Here is a 19,435-nt window from a genome sequence, read left to right as displayed (position 1 = left end):
GCTGGATGGAGATGTCTGACCTTGTGGAAGGTAGGTGGTTGCCTCTGGCGGGGACCAGGGCGCTGGTTGCGTTTCCGGGGTCGCGTCTGGCAGGGTCTCAGTCACTGAGGTAGAGGGGTTGCTGGAGGGGCATATCTGCGATCTGGATGGGTCTTGGCGTTCTGCGGGCACGGAAATACCTTGCAGCACGTTCAGGTCCTCACGCGGGGTCTCTGCCATTTCGGGGGGCCTTGGACGTGGGCAGGGGCTTCCTGAGGCAGGTTGGGCTGGGTCCCGTGGTCTGTTCCCTCCTTGGGACTCCTGGGGTTGGGTCTTGAAGTAGGCGCAGTCGGGCCTCCACGTGGATTTTTCTTTCTTCCATCTCCAGGTAGGTTGAGTCGCTGGGCGGGCCTCGCGGGGTTGAGTTGGGCCGGTTCTTGTCGTTGGGGGTCGGGTCGGGAGCTCTGGGGACTGGACCGGGCGATCCGGGGGCTGGTGTCAGTTGTTAGGCCGGGTTGGGAGCTCCGAGGTCCGAGTCGGCTCAGAGTCGAGGTCAGGGCTTCACTTCCGGTTTGGGCCTGTTCCGCTTCCAGGTCGTAGAGGTCAGGTCGGGTCATATCAAAAGGACTCCATGGGCCTCGGAGGATGTTCAAGCCTTTAAGAAAAGATAAAGATACTTAGTGTGTCTTTTTCATCTAATTGCAGTGTGCAAAGACTAATGAAAGTTCAATTTCATATCAAAGGTGTGAATCTTTTGAAGCATCACTCAAGGTTTCTGGGTGCATAACACTTCAGGGTTGAGTGCCACTCATTCGGCTTCCAGTTAGCTCAGGTAGAGATCTTTGGAGATAAAAATACAAATTTTAAAAGGATAATTGTTTTCCCAAACACGTCCATGTACTTTTCCCCCTGAAAGCCTGAATTATTGTAGAATAGGCTGCTAAATTGTACAGCATTGCAGAGGACTGACCATTGTAATCATGAGCTGCCTGCTTTCTCCACCTCAGATAGATGTTCTCGTGTAACCAAAGGAAAAAGATATGGAGATGAACAGAAATGTTTTTATTTTAATGTGTTTGTGTAGATGTTTAAAGGGTTCTTGAAAACAAGTTTTATTCTTGAATTTGTTTTTTTTAGGAGACTTATTTGCCTCACATGATGCGAAGTAAAATTAAATTATTGCAGTTGGGTGAAGTTGACCAGTCTTTGCTGACATTCATTGACAATGCAATGAAGGTGGACCAACGGAAAACTGTTATTGAAAGCCGCTACAGTCAGGAACTGAGCCTCCTGTACATCCTGCAGGATGACTTTGATCGTGCCAAATACTATGTCAATAATGGTATCCAAATTTTTATGCAGGTTAGTACCTGGCATATGGTCAGATGTTAACGGTCTATCTGGTAAGGTACTTTTTGATTTATTACAGACTTTACATGCTTCGTGTGGTTGGAGTTTTAAAAAGTAGTCATAGATAGTGATCAAATTACAGTAAGTCCTCATTTAAAGTGGTTATATTCCTGAAAATCACAAAGTGAAACAACTTTGAATCATGGGTTCCCATAGGAATCAATTAAAGGTGTGAAAGGTTTACTCGCCTGGAAAAAAAGCAATGTATAAATTGAAATGCTGTAGCACACATATGCAACACTGTGCATTCCTAGCTGTAATAACTAGCAAAATATAATAATAAAATGTAAAAAAAACAAAAATCACAATTAAATTCTTTAAAAATTACAGTACTGTAAAGTACTCACCGCATTACACAATGCTTTTAGATTGGCAAACAAGGCTCCATCTAGTGTCAGAAACTGGTTGGTTAAATCCTTACTATCTGCATTAACCAATGTCTGCCACTAGATGGCATGCAGGATGTAGTGCAAGGCCAGGAGAAAAGTCAGGAGTCACTGAAGAATAAATAGAGCCTGAGGATTCAACTAAGAGAGGCATGGGGAGAGCTGGAAAGTCTGAGGGGGTGGGAGTAGATAAGGCCAGGAGGCAAAGTGTAAGAGTCGGCAAGAGCAGGAGGCAGAGAGACTGAAGACGAGGGTGAAGTGCTCTGGGAAAAGTGACGTCGGCAGATGGGCCACTGAAAAGGAAATCTGTGCCAAATGACAAAGTGAAACTGGCAACGTTAAGCAGATGTGCTGACACCATTAGCAACATTAAAGTGAAACAACATTAACGTGAAGCAACTTTAAATGAGTCAGCGTCAAGAGTGACTTATTCAGATTTCCCATGTGTTCTTTGGATTTGTAAAGCAGGTTTATATTTATGTGGTGCATTTATATGGTACTTTTTCGGATAACTGGAGGTCTCAAAGTACATTGCAGCCAATGAAGCACTTTTGAAGTGCAGTCACTGTTGTAATGCAGGACATGTGGCAGCTAAATTTAACACTGCAAGCTCCCACTATTTGCATTGTAATAATGATGCAATAATCTGTTCTTGTGCTGCTGTGATGTTGATTAAGGAACAAATATTGGTCAGGGCATTCAGGATATCTCCCCTGTTCTTCAAAATAGTGCCATTGGATCTTTTACATTCATCTGAAAGATGGCACCTCCAACAATATAGCACTCCTTCAGTACGGCATTGCAATGCCAGCTTTGATTTATGTATTTGAGTTCCCTCAAGTGGGACTTCAACCCACAACCTTCTCACTCTGAGACAAGAATGCTACAGGATTTCCTGCCTGCCTAGTGCCAGGGTTAAAGACAGCTCCTTGTGGCTGTAGGCAAACTTGTAGTCAGAGCAGAAGGATCCATGTGGGAACCAACAGCATAGGAAGGGCTAGGAATGATGTTCTGCTGAGAGGGTTTGAGGCATGCATGGGTTTCCTCCGGCTGCCCCGGTTTCCTCCCACAGTCCCAAAGATGTACGGGTTAGGTGGATTGGTCATGTTAAATTGCCCCGTAGTGTTCAAATGTTAGGTGGGGTTGCTGGGTTACGGGGATAGAGTGGAGGTGTGGGCTTGGGTAGGGTGCTCTTTCAGGGGCCAGTGTAGACTCGATGGGCCGAATGGCCTCCTTCTACACTGTACATTCTATGATTTCTGAGAGTTAAGCCCAAATTAAAATGCAGAAACTTTCAGAAAACATTACCTGAGATATGCGCCAATTGCATGGCATCAAGTAGGTCAGAGCATGAAATGCACAAAGAGTTGTGTGGGAAGTAGGGGTTTTGACTAATGGAGTTCTTACACCAGTCCTGGGAAAAAAAGCAACTCTTCCAATAGGATGGGCTCCACTTAAACCAGACTGAGATTGACAGGGAATCATCCTTGGGGAAGGTGGGGGGTAAATGCAGGGTTAAAAAAGTGGAGATTTAGAAATCGAAAGAAAAATATTGAGGTAATGATGGAACACAAAAGGGATGGAGTTTAATGGTCCTCGTGCATCAGTGAATAAGGCTCTTGCAAAGAAATAGTATTAAAGAAATAACAATTGATTTTAACTGAATGCATGAAGCATTCGTAACCAGATCAATGAACTCGGGGCACAGAGCAAGGATTATCTGTTAGCCATTGCAGACACGAGATGACCAGGGTTAGGAAATATTCGAAGGTATGCAACATTTTGGGAAAATGGGCAGAATGGAAAGGAGAAGGAGCACCCCTGATATTGAGGACAATAGTAAGAAGGGATCTTGTCTCAGACGATCTGGAAGTAGAATCAATATGGGTGGAGATTAGAAATACGATATCTTCCATGTTTCGGCTGTCAGAAAACACTGGTGAAGCATAACCTCCCTATTTTTGTAATCAATTCCCTTCACAATAAACGATAACATTCTGTTAGCATTCGTAATTATTTCCTATACCTGTAAACTAATCTTTTCTGAGTCACTTTGGAATGAACTAGAACACCCACGTTCTTCTGCAGCGCAGACCTCTGCAATTTCATCATAGATATAAAGTATTATCATAGAATTTACAATGCAGAAGGAGGCCATTCAGCCCATTGAGTCTGCACCGGCCCTTGGAAAGAACACCCGACCTAAGCTCACACCTCCACCTTATCCCTCTAACCCCACCTAACCTTTTGGACACTAAGGGGTAATTTAGCTTGGCCAATCCATCTAACCTGCACATTTTTGGATTGTGGGAAGAAACCGAAGCACCCGGAGGAAACCCACACAGACACTGGGAGAAAGTGCAAACTCCACACAGACAGTGACCCAAGTGAAAATCGAACCTGGGACCCTGGAGCTGTGAAGCGACTGTGCTAACCACTGTGCTATCATGCCCCCCTAATTTCTCGCCATTTAGATAATAAGCTTTTTATTGTTTCTGCCAAAATGGACAATTTGATATTGGCTCACATTATACTCCATTTGCCAGACCTTTTTCCACTCACTTAATTTATGTGTTCTTTGTAATCTCCTTACGTCCACTTCACAATTTCCTTTCCTACCTATCTTTGTGCCGATCACGTTGCATCAGGTTCACCGATAGACAGGCCCAAATTGGGCTTTGCGCCGGGCGCAAAACTCCACATGAGTCACCCGACCCATGGCGCCTGGCGCGATCTGGAGTATGCCATAGTTGCCCGTGATCCAGATAACGGCTCCTTTAAATATTTGTGGCCTATTTGAGGCCACATTCTCGTGGTGCCCAGGAGTCACTAAGTCATGCCGATGAAAGCGGGGATGAAGGGTGGGGGGGACGAAAGGGGGGTTATGAAGGGGCTTCATATTATTGGGAGGGGGCCTCAGCCACCCCACATCGGGGGGGGGGGGTAATTTCTGTTGGTGAGGGGTGTGGGGGATCATCAAGCTCACTTAGAGATCGGGGCACCCTTTCAAAATGGCACCCCGATCTCTGAGGAGCCGGTGTCGCTGGCAGGTTCAGCTCCCCACTGCTGAAAAAATTTCAAAGTCCCAAAAATGATTAAGTACGGGTGAATCCAGGTCTGGAACTCCCCCAGAAGCTGACGCGAAATACCCCACCAAACCCGTCCAAAATGACACTTAGTCATTCTTTTGGGGCATCGCGCCCCAATCTTCGGTTCCTTCATCCAAGTGATTTATATAAATTGTAAAAGTTTGAGGCCCCAACACGGAATTCCTGTTGCACACCACTTGTCATATCCTGCCAACTCGAAAAAGACGCATTTATGCCAACTCTGTATTCTGTTAGCTAGCCAATCTTCAATCCTAGCCAATATGTTAACCCTTGCACCATGAGCTTCCAGTTTACGCAATAATCTTTTGATGGAGCATCTTTTCAAATGCACAAAGGCAGAAGATGAATTTATAGAATGCATTTATGACAACTTCCTTGAGCAATATTTTGAGGAACCAACTAGGAACAAAGCTATTTTAGATCTAGTATTGTGCAATGCGGTCAGGTTGATTCGTAATCTCAAAGTAAAAACTCCTCTGGAGGAAAAAGTGATCATAATACAACTGAATTCCATATTAGGTTTGAGAGGACAGCACAGTGAGTAACACTGTTGTTTCACAGCTCCGGGGTCCCAGGTTCAGTTCCCGGTTTGGGTCACTGTTTATGTGGAGTCTGCACGTTCTCCCTGTGTCTGTGTGGGTTTCCTCGGGGTGCTCCGGTTTCCTCCCACAAGTCCCGAAAGACGTGCTGTTAGGTAATTTGGACATTCTGAATTCTCCCTCAGTGTACCCGAACAGGCGCCGGAATGTGGCGACTAGGGGATTTTCACAGTAACTTCATTGCAGTGTTAATTTAAGCCTACTTGTGACAATAAAGATTTTTTTTCTTTTTAAAAAGCAACATTCTGGTGTGCAAAACAAGAAACCTAAAGCCAATTACATGTCAGGGGAGAGCTGACTAAGATTCATTGGGTGAATGGTCTAAAAGGTGTGGTGGTAAATAAACAATGAAAAGCATTAAACAAAAACATTCAAACAATATGTCCCTTTTCTTAAAAAAAGCAATAACTCGGCAAGCTTCATCTGTGGCATACTAGGGAAGTTAAAAATAGTTTAAGATGAAAAGAAGAGGCTACTTATATTTTTTAAATTGTGAATATTTTAGTAACCAAAGGGCCACCATAAGATTTAATTAAAAGGGAAAATATAAAGTGCGAGAGTAAACTAGCCAGGAATATATATATTCTTTAAATTTCCAATTAAGGGGCAATTTCGCGTGGCCAATCCACCTACTCTGCACATCATTGAGCTGTGGGGGTGAAATCCACTCAGACACAGGGAGAACGTGCAAACTCCTCATGGAACTAGCCAGGAATATTAAAACCTATTGTAATAAGTATACAAAATAGTGTTGAAAGTAAATGTTGGTTCGTTTAGAAGTAGAGAACTGGAGGAATTGTCATGGGGAATGAGGAAATGGCAGAGACATTGAACGAATATTTTGTGTCCCTCTTCACAGTGGAAGACACAAAATACACACCAGAGTTTAACCAAGGGGCTAACAAGAAAGAGGAACTTGTCAGCAGAAAAATAAAGTATTAGAGAAACTTAAGGGACTAAAAAAAAACAAATTCCAGGAACCTAATAGCTTACACTCTAGTGTTCAAAAAAAAGAGATAATGACAAAGATTGTGGATGCACTAGTTGATTTTCCAAAATTCACGAGATTCTAAAATGGACCAAGCAGATTGGAAGTTAGAAAATGTAGTCCTGCTTTTCTGGAAAGGAGGGAGAGAGAAAGCAGGGAATAAGCAGAAAGGTTCTAAGAAAAGAATGCATGTGCTCGATAACAAATGACATACATTTATCAAATCATATTCTTTCTTTTCCTTAGAATTATTCCAGCATTGACACACTGCTACATAGGAGTCGACTTACCAAGTTGCAATCTCTCCAGACTCTAACAGAGATCCAGGATTTTCTCTCATTCATCACAAAAGGATGTAAGATTCTGTGTTTTACTGAATTGGTAACTGGAGGCTGGTGTATCAGACAACGTCTTGTTTAATTTCCAGAGTAAAACTTGCCAGTGACAAGATGCAATCAGTTTACATACTTTAATAATACAAATAATAATCCAAAAAAACACCTAATGCATAATAATTTAGCAGGATGTGGCAAGTGTGGTATCACAAGGATCAGTTCTTGGGGCCCCAGTTGTTCACAACATATATCAATGATTTGGATGTGGGGACCAAATGTAATATTTCCAAGTTCATGGATGATACAATGCTAGGTGGGAATATGTGTTGTGAAGAAGTGGTTACAGAAGGATTTAGGCCAACTCAGTGAGACTTGGTACATGGCAGATGAAATATAATGTTCAAAAATATGAGGCAATCTACTTTGGTAGAAGGAACCGATGTGCAGAGTGTTTCCTAAATGGTAAGAAGTTAGAAAGTCAGATGTACAAAGGGACAAATGTACAGCTTTGACAAAGGGTTGTCAGGACTCGAAACATCAGCTCTTTTCTCTCCTCACAGATGCTGCCAGACCTGTTGAGATTTTCTCTTTTGATGTACAAAGGGACCTGGGTGTCCTTGTCCATACGTCTAATGGAATAGTTTCCTTTGTTGCAAGAGGATTTGAGAACAGGAGTAGCGAGATCTTGCTTAATTGTGTTGAAGCTTGGTTTGACCCTGTGTGCAGTTTTGGTCCCCTACCTCAGAAAGGATAACATTGCCACAGAGGGAATGCAACAAAGGTCCACCAGACTTGTGCTTATGGAGAGAGATTGGGGAAACTGGGCCTGTATTCTCTAGAGTTTGGATGAATGAGAGATGATCTCATTAAAACCTACAAAATACTTAAAGGAATAGATAGGGTAGATGCAGGTAAGATATTTCCCTTGGTTGAGGAGTCCAGAACCAATGGACACAATTTCAAAATAAGGGGGATGCCACCGAGGACCAAGGTGGGGAGAAATTTCTTTCCACAGAGAGTTGTGAGGAATTCTCTACCATAAAGGGCTGTGGAAGCTCTGTCATTGTTTAAAGTTGAGATTGATAGATTTCTGATTAACAATAATGAAAAGAGTTATGGGGATAGTGGATGTAAAAGGCATTGAAATGTTCGAACTGCCATGATGCTATTTAATAGCAGGGCAGGCTTTACGGGCTGAATGGCTTACTCGTGTTCCTTTGTTTGTAAACTTTTATTTTAAATGGAAGTGTTTGCTAAACGCATAAAATAGTTTGAATCATATTGAAATGCATCATCACGATACTCAGCAATGACCTTGTGGGTCTCCTCCATGTCTGAAACAAAAATAGTTTTGTGCAGTCCTTGCCCCTTTTAAGACTAAAATCAAGGACTTGTGAGCAAGATGTCACAAATATCTATGACTTGTTACAGGATAAGTAATGCCAGGCACCGTATTTCAATCTGGATCAGATAACCTTAGAATTTATTTTTATTTGCTCTTGAGATGTTACTGTGGATAGTCTGTCTCAGGGCCTTTTGCTTTGTTTATCTTTGCTGTGAGAAGAGTCTATTGATATTATCTGCATAATTAGAAGATATGACTTTATTGTAATAAGCGGCGAACCAATTAAGAAATTTTCATCCAAGAATCAGTAAACATTACTGATAAACAATTCCTCTGCACAGGGGGACAAGGCAGGGCTGCTCCATGTCCCCCCTGATGTTCATACTGGCAATAGAGCCCTTGCCCATTGGGCAGATAAATGGAGGGGGATAAGAATGGGTGAAGGGTGGAGCATACAGTGCCCTGTATGCTGATGATGTGCTCTTGTATATCTTCAATCCGGGCTCATCAGGATGGGGTGTAGTTTAGGAGATTTGGGGCTTTCTCGGGCTACAAGTTAAATTTGGGAAAAAGTGAATGTTTTGTGATATCTTCTCTGGGGGCAGGAGTTGGGGTGGGGGAGGAGCTCCCTAACCCTAACCCTAACCCTAATTTTGGGTGGCAACAACCCACTTTAGGTACCTGAGAGTGCAGGTGGCTCGGGACTGGCTCGGCTCCATAAATTGGACTTTATGCGTTTGGTGGGCAGTGTTAAAATGGATTTGCTGAGGTGGGATAGTCTTCCCCTATCGTTGACGGACAAGGTGCAAGCGGTTAAGATGAACGTTTTGCCACGGTTTTTATTCTTGTTCCAATGCCAGCTGGTCTTTTTGCCGAAAATGGTTTTTACGGGGGTGGAGAGACTGATTTTGCTGTTTGTGTGGGCAGGTAAGGTAGCAATGATTAGGACAGTGCTCCAGAGAGGTGACAGTTGGGAGGTTGACCCCTCTGAACTTGTTACACTATTACTAGGCGGCAAACGTTGAGAAGGTGTAGGGTTGGAGTTGGAGACGGAGGCTTTGAAGATGGGGTGGGGGTTGTGGGCGTTGGCAATGGTGCCGTTTCCATTTGCCCTGGGGAGGTATTCAGGGAGTCCGGTCGTAGTGGGCACACTGAAAATATGGAGATAGTTTCGGCAGCACTTTAAGTTGGAGGTGGGGGTCAAAGTTGTTGCCGTTTCGAGGGAACCATGGTTTAAGCCTGGGAGGGTGGATGTGAGGTTTCGGGGCTGGGAGGAGTGAGTGGTGGTGGAAATAAAGGATCTAATCCTACAAGGACAGTTTGTGAGTCTGGAGAAGTTGGGGGCGAAGTTTGGGGGTGCCACGAGGGGAGGATGTCAGGTACATGCATGTGCGAGATTTTGTGAAAAAGGTCTGTCTGACCTTTCTGGTGGCATCGCCCTTCTTGTTGCTGGAGGGGGTGTTGTCGGTGATCGAGATTGAAGTGGGGGGGGGGGGGGGGGGGGAGGTAGTCTCGGCGATTTATGGGAGGATTCTAAAGAAGGTGTCTCTGGAGGGTTAAGGCCAAGTAGGAAGAGAAGCTGGGGATGGTGCTGGAAGAGGGACTGTGGTGGGAGGTGCTGCGGCGGGTGAATGCCTCAACCTTGTGTATGAGGCTGGGGTTGATGCAGCTAAAGGTAGTGCACAGAAGTCAAGGATGAGCCAGTTGTTTGAGGGGGAGGAGAACATCTGTGAGCAGTGTGGGAGGGGCCAAGTCAATCACGTAGATATGTTCTGGTCCTGCCCAAAGTTGGAGAAGTTTGAGGGCCATTCTTCAGCACCATGTCGACATGGACTTAGAGCCTAGTCCCTTGTGGGGCCAATATTTGGGGTGTCAGACTTGCCGGAGTTGCAGATGTTTTGGCCTTCGCCTCGTTAATCACTCGCAGGCGGGTCCTGTTGGGGCGGATGTCAGCTTCTCAACCCCGTGCCTCAGTGTGGCTGGGTGATCTAATGGAATTCTTGCATTTGGAGGAGGGGCGCGAGTGAGGGGTTTGTTGTGAGTTTCTTTTACTTGTCTTTTCTGTGGCTCTGTTCCAATTATGGCAATTAGTGAGTTTGCCCTTCTTTCTGTGTTATCTATGTCTTAATGCTTAGAGTCGCCAAGTATCAAATGATACCACCATAAGTTTCAACCGGCTATCGATCAAAGAGCCAAACACCAGTTAGTTCAAGGTCAAGGGTACTTTATTTACACACAATTAGTCACACAACATAAACACTACTACTTAACTACGCCTATTGACTAAGAAAACCTGTACTTAAGTCAGGCTTAGGTCAGAAAACAGTGGCCGCTGTTCAATTCTGGATCTATCGTGTTCGAAGGAATAACTGCTGCTCAGCTGGGCTCATCCGTCTGGTAGCGGGTGTTGAACTTGGACTCGCTTCTGGTGTTGCTGCACTTGGCGATGGCCGTGACCGGGGTACCAGGGCCAAGAGAGTGAACATATGGCGAACTCTTTTTCTTATACTCAGGGGTTTTCGTGCTTTTTTGGGCGGTCCTTCGATTTGGGCCTTACTAATTGGGTGATCCCTGATCACTCCGTTCGATTCCTTAACCAATAAGTGGGCGGGGATCTGGATGGCTGAGCGTGTCCCAAGCGATCATTGACCCCGTTGTTTGCTTTTCCCTTGAACAGGGAGTGGCGCCGAAATGTCTGGGACTGTACCGGTTGCTCGAGTACCAGTCCTCTGTTTTGGTGAAGATGGGCCATCAAATGCTAATCGGCCCCATTAAAATGCTAATTGGACGGAGTTTCAATATCGTCTGGACTTCTTGCTGACAAATATGCATTTCAGGCTCTGAGCCTGCCTGAGTCTTGGCTTGTCCATTTTACCCGCTAGGCTTTGCGAGTTTCTCTGTACCTAGTTGGAAGTGGCCATCCCAGATAGCTACAGGTTCCACAAAGGATGAGATTTGTTTGTATTGCATTTTGGGGAGCTGATGATGCCAACTGCTGTGGGGGGGGGGGGGGGGGGGGGGGCATGGTTTAGGGGTATGTGGCGGGGGGAGGGGCATGGTTTAGGGGTGTGTGGCGGGGGGTGCTGGGGTTTTGTTTCGTTTTGGATTGGTTTTACTTTGTAAATGTCTGTTTTATATGTTTAGTTGTTAAAATGTTAAAATTTGAATAAAAACATATTTTTTAAAACTTGACTGAAAAACAGTTAACAAAAAGAGGAACTGATAAAAGTAATATAATATCACATGGGTCAGCTGACAGCCAGCTCTACCCACCTGCCACCTGTTGACCTTCCATTGCCTGTTTGTCCAACATTCAGTGCTGAATTGGCTCAACGCTCTTCCAGCCAAACTGAACTTTCAAACCTGTACCATTGCCATCATAAAGATTGCCTCAACACCGCCTGCTTCCACCCCACCTCATTCAAGCATCTTTTAACCTCCATCTTGACTATAGCAATGCTCTTCTGACCATCATCACTTTTTGTAAACTTTAGCTTGTCTAAAACTCCTGTACATATTCAATAATTGCACCAAGATAAACTTGTCTAGAACTGCATTCCCCCCCCCCCCCCCCCCCCCCCCCACCTCAGCCCCTTTATGTGTAAAACTGCAGCTTCTTGTACAAAACCTCTTTGCTCCAAATTTCTTTGGCAGTTGCGCCCTTATGTGCTTCGGCTCATAGAAAAGCAAAGGACTGGATGTGGTGGTGAAAGGTAGTAACTGCTGTAAATGTGTATGGACATAGTGAAACCACTTTTGATCTGATGTCTTATTTTCCATAGTGAGCGTACTTTTTTGGTTTTTCATGTTAGTGAGAATTTGTTTTCAAAAAGCATTTTGAATTAAGTGGTTCGATAACAAATCACAATTGATGCTAAATGTTTGCATATAGACTTCTGATTACAAAATGTTTGCATACAAAATCCAGTTGCAAATGTTCACAGGAAGTAACATTTATAGACAGAACCTATATTTGTGTAATCAGCATTGTTATTATACATCATATTAATTTGATTTGTGGGTAAGACTTTCATACCCGGTCTAGATTTGTGAATCAGTCCTCGTGTTTTGCAGTTAATTTAACCTCTGAAGTACCACTCCGAAAACTCATAAGAACTTGGACAAGTCGGTATCCGGAATCAAAGCTGGATCCTATGAGTGTATGGGATGACGTAATCACAAACCGGTATGATACTGGAATAATTTTGTCCATATTTGCAGCAAAGAAATTAATTGAAATCCAAATTATTTGAAATGGATAAATAATTTTGTATGTTAAGGATACGATGGCCTTCTAAATAGCTTTGCAAGAAGATTTTGAAATTGTGATGGGATGCATGAATGATATTCCTTATCTATATCTATATTGTGTTTCTGATTATTGTACAGTGACCCTGACCTCTTGGGAGTCCAGAGACATCATTGAGGACTCCCAGAGCCACTCCCACCCAGCTGTATACCACCGTACATCCAACATTGATTCCTCCATCCTACTGACAGTGGGATATGGAGGAATGGTAATGCAGGAATGTGGTACATTTGGCTGTGACTGACTGTTAGGCTGTTGCTTGACTGGCCTGTAGATCAGATTTTGGCAGAGATGTTGGGAAGAATATGCAGTGTCTGGGTCCTGGGTTAGACTTTGTCATTTCTGATGCTTGGGTCTGTAATGCTGGTCAATCTAATTTTAATCATAGTTGGCTTCTTACTGACTGTTTGATAAAGCTAAATGGTTTCCTAGATTATCTCAGAGGACAGTTAAGATTTGACCACATTGCTGTGGTCCAAACCAGGTAAGAATGGCAGACTTCCTTCCTTAAAGGACATTAGTAAACCAGATCGGTTTTTATGAGAAACTTGTGGTTTCATGGTCACCATCACTGAGACTAGCTTTTTATCCCGGATTTAAGGGCAGCAGGGTAGCATAGTGGTTAGCACTGTGGCTTCACAGCACCAAGGTCCCAGGTTCGATTTTCCTGCTGGGTCACTGTCTGTGAGGAGTCTGCATTTTCTCCCCATGTCTGCGTGGGTTTACTCTGGGTGCTCCGGTTTCCTCCCACAGTCGAAAGATGTGCAGGTTAGGTTGATTGGCCATGATAATTTGCTCTTAGTGTCCAAAAAGGTTAGGAGGGGTTATTGGGTTAGGGATCGGGTGGAAGTGAGGGCTTAAGTGGGTTGGTACAGACTCGATGAGCCAAATGGCCTCCTTCTGCACTGTGTGTTCTATGTTCTATCTATCTATTCAATTAATTGAATTTAAGTTCCCCAGCTTCTGTGGTGGAATTTGCACTGGTGTCTCTGGAACTTTATTCAAGTCCTCTAGATTACCAGTCCAGTAATATAATCACTGACTACCTTTCCTGTATATGAAAATTGCTAACAAAAATCCTTTATTTCATTTAATATAGTTTGGCTAGGGTTAATCGGTTTATCTGCTTAATTATAAATTGTGTGTCTGTTTTAAGCTTGCGTCATTGCTATCTGGTCCTTTTCTTTACTTCGTGGACCAACCAGATTTTTAAAGATCTTTTTTAAAAATAACGTTTCACATTCTTCTAAATTTGTTCTAATTTTGATTAATTATATGCAGCTAGTTTCCGATTTACTTAGCCCCTCAATTGTTTTCACCTCTGAACAAAGTCAAGTTGCAGTCTGCTCAGTCTGCCTGACCAGGTCTATCTGCCCTGAACAACCTCATCCCAATTAAACCTCGCCTGTGTTACTGTGTCTCACCCCAAACTGACCTGATTGTGGTTACTGAGCCCAATATGTCTGGGTATCATCACTCCTGACTTCAGCTTATAAAATCTCACTATTCATGGGGGTTCTGTTCCCGCGAAGTCTCAAGTGACGAACATACTTTATAATGCAAGTCAATTAGGTAGGTTCCAGTCATTCTAAGCTTTTACATAGATAAAAAAAAAATCAAAGGCAATAGAAGAAGCTATGTTTTAATACATTTAAAAATAGATTTACTGGAGAAATTGTTTAATTATACCAGAAGACAAGAAAAATCTAAATGTCATACTTGATGCACTTTACTGGAGAGTGGAAGTGGACTGATCAGCAATTAAATCGCAGCAGTAAGGAAGATTCACGTGCAAACAACGTCAGACAATGCACAGCAGTGCGCAATTCCTATTGCAGGAAAAAAGTCATTTTTTAAACTTAATTAGGTGTTTGTTTTTCTCGTTATTTTAAAGATGGCTCTATTTTTTTATTTTTAAAACCGAGAACAAGTGAACATTTGGGCCTGCAAATGGGTGAACTGGTGAAAAAAGACTTTTTCCACAGATAAGCAAATTCACAAAAGAGGTTGTCGCAAACAGCAGGACTTTGCTATATTTTTAATCCACAACTAATAATGGCACAGTTGCTTTTATTACAATTCTTCCTGATTTCTTTTATCTTCTTTATCGCAGCTGTTTCTTCCTTGACAAGATTAAGGAGCGACTGTCACTTGCTCAGGCTGATGATAGTATGGAGGTGGATGATGAAGGAACTGATACAAAAATGGATGTGGACAGACAAGAGGAAGATATCAACATGCTCATAAGAAGCTGTAAATTTAACATGAAGTTAAGAATGTCAGAAAGTGCAAGCAAACAGGTACACAAACAAAATTACTGCTGCTAACTGTTGAAACGGGCAGCATGGTAGCATAGTGGTTAGCACAATTGCTTCACAGCTCCAGGGTCCCAGGTTCGATTCCCGGCATGGGTCACTGTCTGTACGGAGTCTGCACGTTCTTCCCGTGTGTGCGTGGGTTTCCTCCGAGTGCTCCGGTTTCCTCCCACAGTCCAAAGATGTGCAGGTTAGATTGATTGACCCTGATAAATTGCCCTTATTGTCCAACATTTCCCTTAGTGTTGGGTGGGGTTACTAGGTTATGGGGGTGGGGTGGAGGTGTGTACTTCGGTAGGGTGCTCTTTCCAGGAGGCGGTGGAGACTCGATGGGCAGAATGGCCTCCTTCTGCACTGTAAATTCTATGATTAAATGCGGTAAGCATAAACCTGTGATCTGTGATCCTCTGGGTCAGAAAGTGCCATGAATTGCTATCAGTGTGAATTTGCCCATTGATATCATTGCTGAAAATTGTGCAGTTGGTAGCCTCTGATGCTGACTGATCCTAGAGAATCAGTCACTTCCCCCTTTCTGATGCAAGGGAGGGGGGGGGGGGTGGATTTTAGTGGCTCCCCTTTCCAGATCCATTCTTCAGTCACTGACTGGCTTTCAATGAGGGATCACTCCTACAAAGTCTCGGTTACAGTGGGCAGAACAGTAGCACAAGTGGATAGCACTGTGGCTTCACAGCGCCAGGGTCCCAGGTTCCATTCCCGGCTTGGATCACTGCCTGTGTGGAGTCTGCACGTTCTTTCCGTGTCTGCGTGGGTTGCCTGCGAGTGCTCCGGTTTCCTCCCACAGTCCAAAGACGTGCAGGTTAGGTGGATTGACCATAATAAATTGCCCATAGTGACCAAAAAAGGTTATGAGGGGTTATTGGGTTACGGGGATAGGGTGGAAGTGAGGGCTTAAGTGGGTCGGTGCAGACCCGATGGGCCGAATGGCTTCCTTCTGCACTGTATGTTCTATGTTCTAAACGAAACAGGGTTTTTATGGGTGGACTTCATGAGTCTAATTAAGTCTCTGAGCCACCATTAAATTCCAGTGGGCTCAGGGTTAATTGTCTACCAAGTGGCTTATTAATGGGTCTAATCTCGCCCCCAGCTGTTGGAATTCCCATATTGGACTCTTCCCACCCCCCCATTAAATTGGGGTTGGTTTTCCCAATGGCAGAATTTGGAAGAAGGTACTCCTGCCCTATTCTCCTGATTCTCAACCCCCCTGCCCTGACCATCATTCCCGCTCTAATCGGCTCCGTTAAATCCCCGTCTTTCAAGGTAGAAGAGATAAAACATATCCGAGAAATGGATGGGAACCAAGGATCTAATGTAAATAAGGAACTTGGGGATATTATCTATTTAAAAAAAAAAATTAATGAGGCAGTTCCCTTGGAGCTGATTACCTGTATCCTCGGGTTTTAAAAGAAGCAGCTGCAGAAGTAGTGGATGCACTGGTTTTGATCTTCCACAATTCCCTAGATTGTACAATAGTTCCCAAAAATTGGAAGTAGTAAATGTAACTTGGTATTAAAGAAAGGATGTGGAGATGCCGGCGTTGGACTGGGGTGAGCACAGTAAGAAGTCTTACAACACCAGGTTAAAGTCTAACAGGTTTGTTTCAAACACTAGCTCTCGGAGCACTGCTCCTTCCTCAGGTGAATGAAGAGATATGTTCCAGAAACATTTATATAGACAAAGTCAAAGATGCAAGACAATGCTTTGAATGCGAGCATTTGCAGGTAATTAAGTCTTTATAGATCCAGAGATAGTGATAGCCCCAAGTTAAAGTGGTGTGAATTGTCTCAAGCCAGGACAGTTGGTAGGATTTTGCAAGCCCAGGCCAGATGGTGGGGGGTGAATGTAATGCGACATGAATCCAAGGTCCTGGTTGAGGCCGTACTCATGTGTGCGGAACTTGGCTATAGGTTTCTGCTCGGCTATTTTGCGTTGTCGCGCATCCTGAAGAACGCTTACCCGAAGATCCGAGGCTGAATGCCCTTGACTACTGAAGTGTTCCCCGAGTGGAAGGGAACATTCCTGCCTGGCGATTGTTGCGCGAAAGAAGTGAGAGAAAAATCAGGGAACTATTGCCCAGTTATTCTTGTATCTGAAGTAAGGAAAATGCTCGAATATATTGAAATTTGTTAACAGGGCATTTGGAATATCACAATTTTTACTGAGAGAACCATCACGGAATTATCAGAGAAATTGGGCTAGATTCTTATTTTCAGGGACTATGTCCCTACGCCATCGTGAAAACTGTGGTCTTCTATGCCAGAAAAACTGCCGTCAAAAGGCCACAAATTCACAGTCTTGCAGGGGGCGAGCAAGCAGCTGCCGATACGGTCCCCCGCACTCCTGGGTCAGAGGCCACGCATGCGCACGATGGTGATCTCCAGCAGCTGCGCCATGCTCCATGGCAGTCTCAAACCGCAGAAATAGTGCCCTCGATCGGCCGTGCACCCGACCAGGACCGCCCCACAATAAAGCCCAGTCCCGAATGAGGACCCCCTGCCCTCCAATCGAGCTGCCCCCGACTGTGGCGGCCGCGGACGAGTCTGCAGCTGCCTCGTGAGTATCCCAAACAGTGGGACCATGAGTGGTCCACGCCGTCGGGAATTCGGCCAGTCGGGGACGGAGAATAGCGGGGTACGCCTCAGGCAATGGCCTCAGATGGTGGATAATCGATGCACTGTGCCGCTTTTCGGCGGGGCAGAGAATCGCTGATCCGGCGCAGTTCCCGATTTCATGCTGGAAACTGGATTCTCCGCCCCGTTACCGAACAGTATTTCGGCGTCAGGGAAATGCATTTGATAAGATTCCATACAAAAGATATGTGATATGCGGTAATCCAGTAACATGGATTAAGTTTTAGTTAATGGACAGAAAATAGTAGGTAGCAAGTTTTCAGGTTAGCAGGTTGTGACTAGCGTGGTACTGCAAAGTTCAGTGCTTGGGTTCAGCTATTTACAAAGTTTATCAATCACTCAGATGAGGGCACCAGTATAATGTAAATGGTGAGGAGGATGCAAGGAGACTGGAAAGGGATATGACAATTTAAGAGGTTGGGCAAGAACATGGCAGATCCATACAAATACATGAATTAGGAGTGGGAACAGGCCACTTGGCACCTCAAGCCTGCTCCACCATTCAATAAGATCATGGCTTTCCTGGCGACAGAGCCCCTCGCAGAGGTCCCGCCCCCTCTCTCCACCCCACACACTAGCAGCACATGCGTGTCAGGTATTCCTGACCATCGCGTGGTCTTGCACATAAGGCATCAAGGTGCATATATTGGTGTCATTGGCAACAGGACCCCGTGCAGAGTCCCCGCCCCCTCCTCTCCACCCCGCACGCCAACAGCGCATTGGTGTCAGGTGATCCTGACCTTTACACGATCTCACATGAGGCATTGAGTAGCCTGTATTATACTATTGGGATAAAAAAAATCACGTCGAGGGTCGACTACAGTAGCAATCGCCTAGATCATCTACATCATCAAAGGCCTGTACAGTATTGGAAATTGTATGCTGTGATGTGATGCAATTTTAAAATCTTTAGTATTTGCCTTTGGTTCTACTGTGCTCTCTGGGCATCCAGATTCCATCCTTAATAATTTAAAAACACAGATGGGTAATTTAAACCCTGCTGCATTGTTCTCTGTGCAGTATTATAGAGTTTTTCATATTTAGATTTACTGAATGTTTGAAGCTTAATTTAAAAACACACACTCATGATGTCCATCTGTGTAACAGCATTAGATTTGCATTTTCCATTTGTGTTATAGATTTGTACTTCAGATCAGTGGGCATTTTTTCTTTGGAATTAAAATACCGATTTTACTGCCAAAATACTGATTTTTGGTATCTGGAATACTGATATCTGTTAGGACACGTTGGCAGCTCTGCTTTCCACCCCCTTGTTAATCAAGGATCTATCTAGCTCTGCCTTAAAAAATATTCAAGGACTATGCTTCCACTGTCTTTTGAGGAAGAGAGTTTCATAGACTCACAATCCTCCAAGAGTGAAAATATTCCTCATCTCTGTGACCCCCTCATTTTTAAACAGTGACCCCCTAGTTCTAGATTCTCCCACAAGAGGAAACATCCTTTCCGCATCCACCCTCTCAATACCCCTCCAGATCTTAAATGTTTTGATCATGTTGTCTCTTACTTTTCTAAATTCCAGTTGATACAAGCCTAACCTGTCCAACCTTTCATCATAAGACAACCCACCCCATTCCTGGTATTCGTCTGGCAAACCTCCAAACTACTTCTAATGCATTTAAATCCTCCCTTAAATAAGGAGTTAAATTTTGTACACATTACTGTAGATGTGGCTCACTAATGCCCTGTACAGATGAAGCATAACCTCCCTACTTTTGTAATCAATTCCCTCACAAAAACAATAACATTCTATTAGCTTTCCTAATTACTTGCTGTACCTGTATACTAGCCTTTTGTGATCCATGCACTAGGACATTCATATCAATCTGCCCTCAGAATTTTGAAGTCTCTCAATATTTAGATAATAAACTTCTTATTCTTTCTGCCCAAATGGCGAATTTCACATTTTCCTACATTATATTCCATTTGTCAGATCTTTTCCCATTCACTTAGCCTATCTATGTCCCTTTGTAGCCTCCTTACATCCTCTTCA

The 19,435-nt window shown here is 44.0% G+C and overlaps 1 protein-coding gene across 4 annotated transcripts in view; it reads left to right on the top strand.

Moving 5' to 3' along the window:
• Positions 1-19,435, top strand: part of prkdc (protein kinase, DNA-activated, catalytic subunit) — a 277,499-nt gene that overhangs the window by 184,962 nt on the left and 73,102 nt on the right. For all 4 annotated transcript variants that reach the window (XM_038809307.1, XM_038809305.1, XM_038809306.1 and 1 more), the window contains exons 66-69: positions 1,117-1,341; positions 6,719-6,827; positions 12,227-12,338; positions 14,575-14,761. In XM_038809307.1, coding sequence (XP_038665235.1) covers positions 1,117-1,341; positions 6,719-6,827; positions 12,227-12,338; positions 14,575-14,761 — 633 coding nt within the window. The remainder of the gene's footprint in view (positions 1-1,116; positions 1,342-6,718; positions 6,828-12,226; positions 12,339-14,574; positions 14,762-19,435) is intronic.

This window comes from Scyliorhinus canicula, chromosome 10 (genome assembly GCF_902713615.1).
Source record: "Scyliorhinus canicula chromosome 10, sScyCan1.1, whole genome shotgun sequence".
In the NCBI taxonomy this organism is placed as follows: Eukaryota; Metazoa; Chordata; class Chondrichthyes; order Carcharhiniformes; family Scyliorhinidae; genus Scyliorhinus; species Scyliorhinus canicula.
This window is presented reverse-complemented; position numbering and strand designations above follow the sequence as displayed.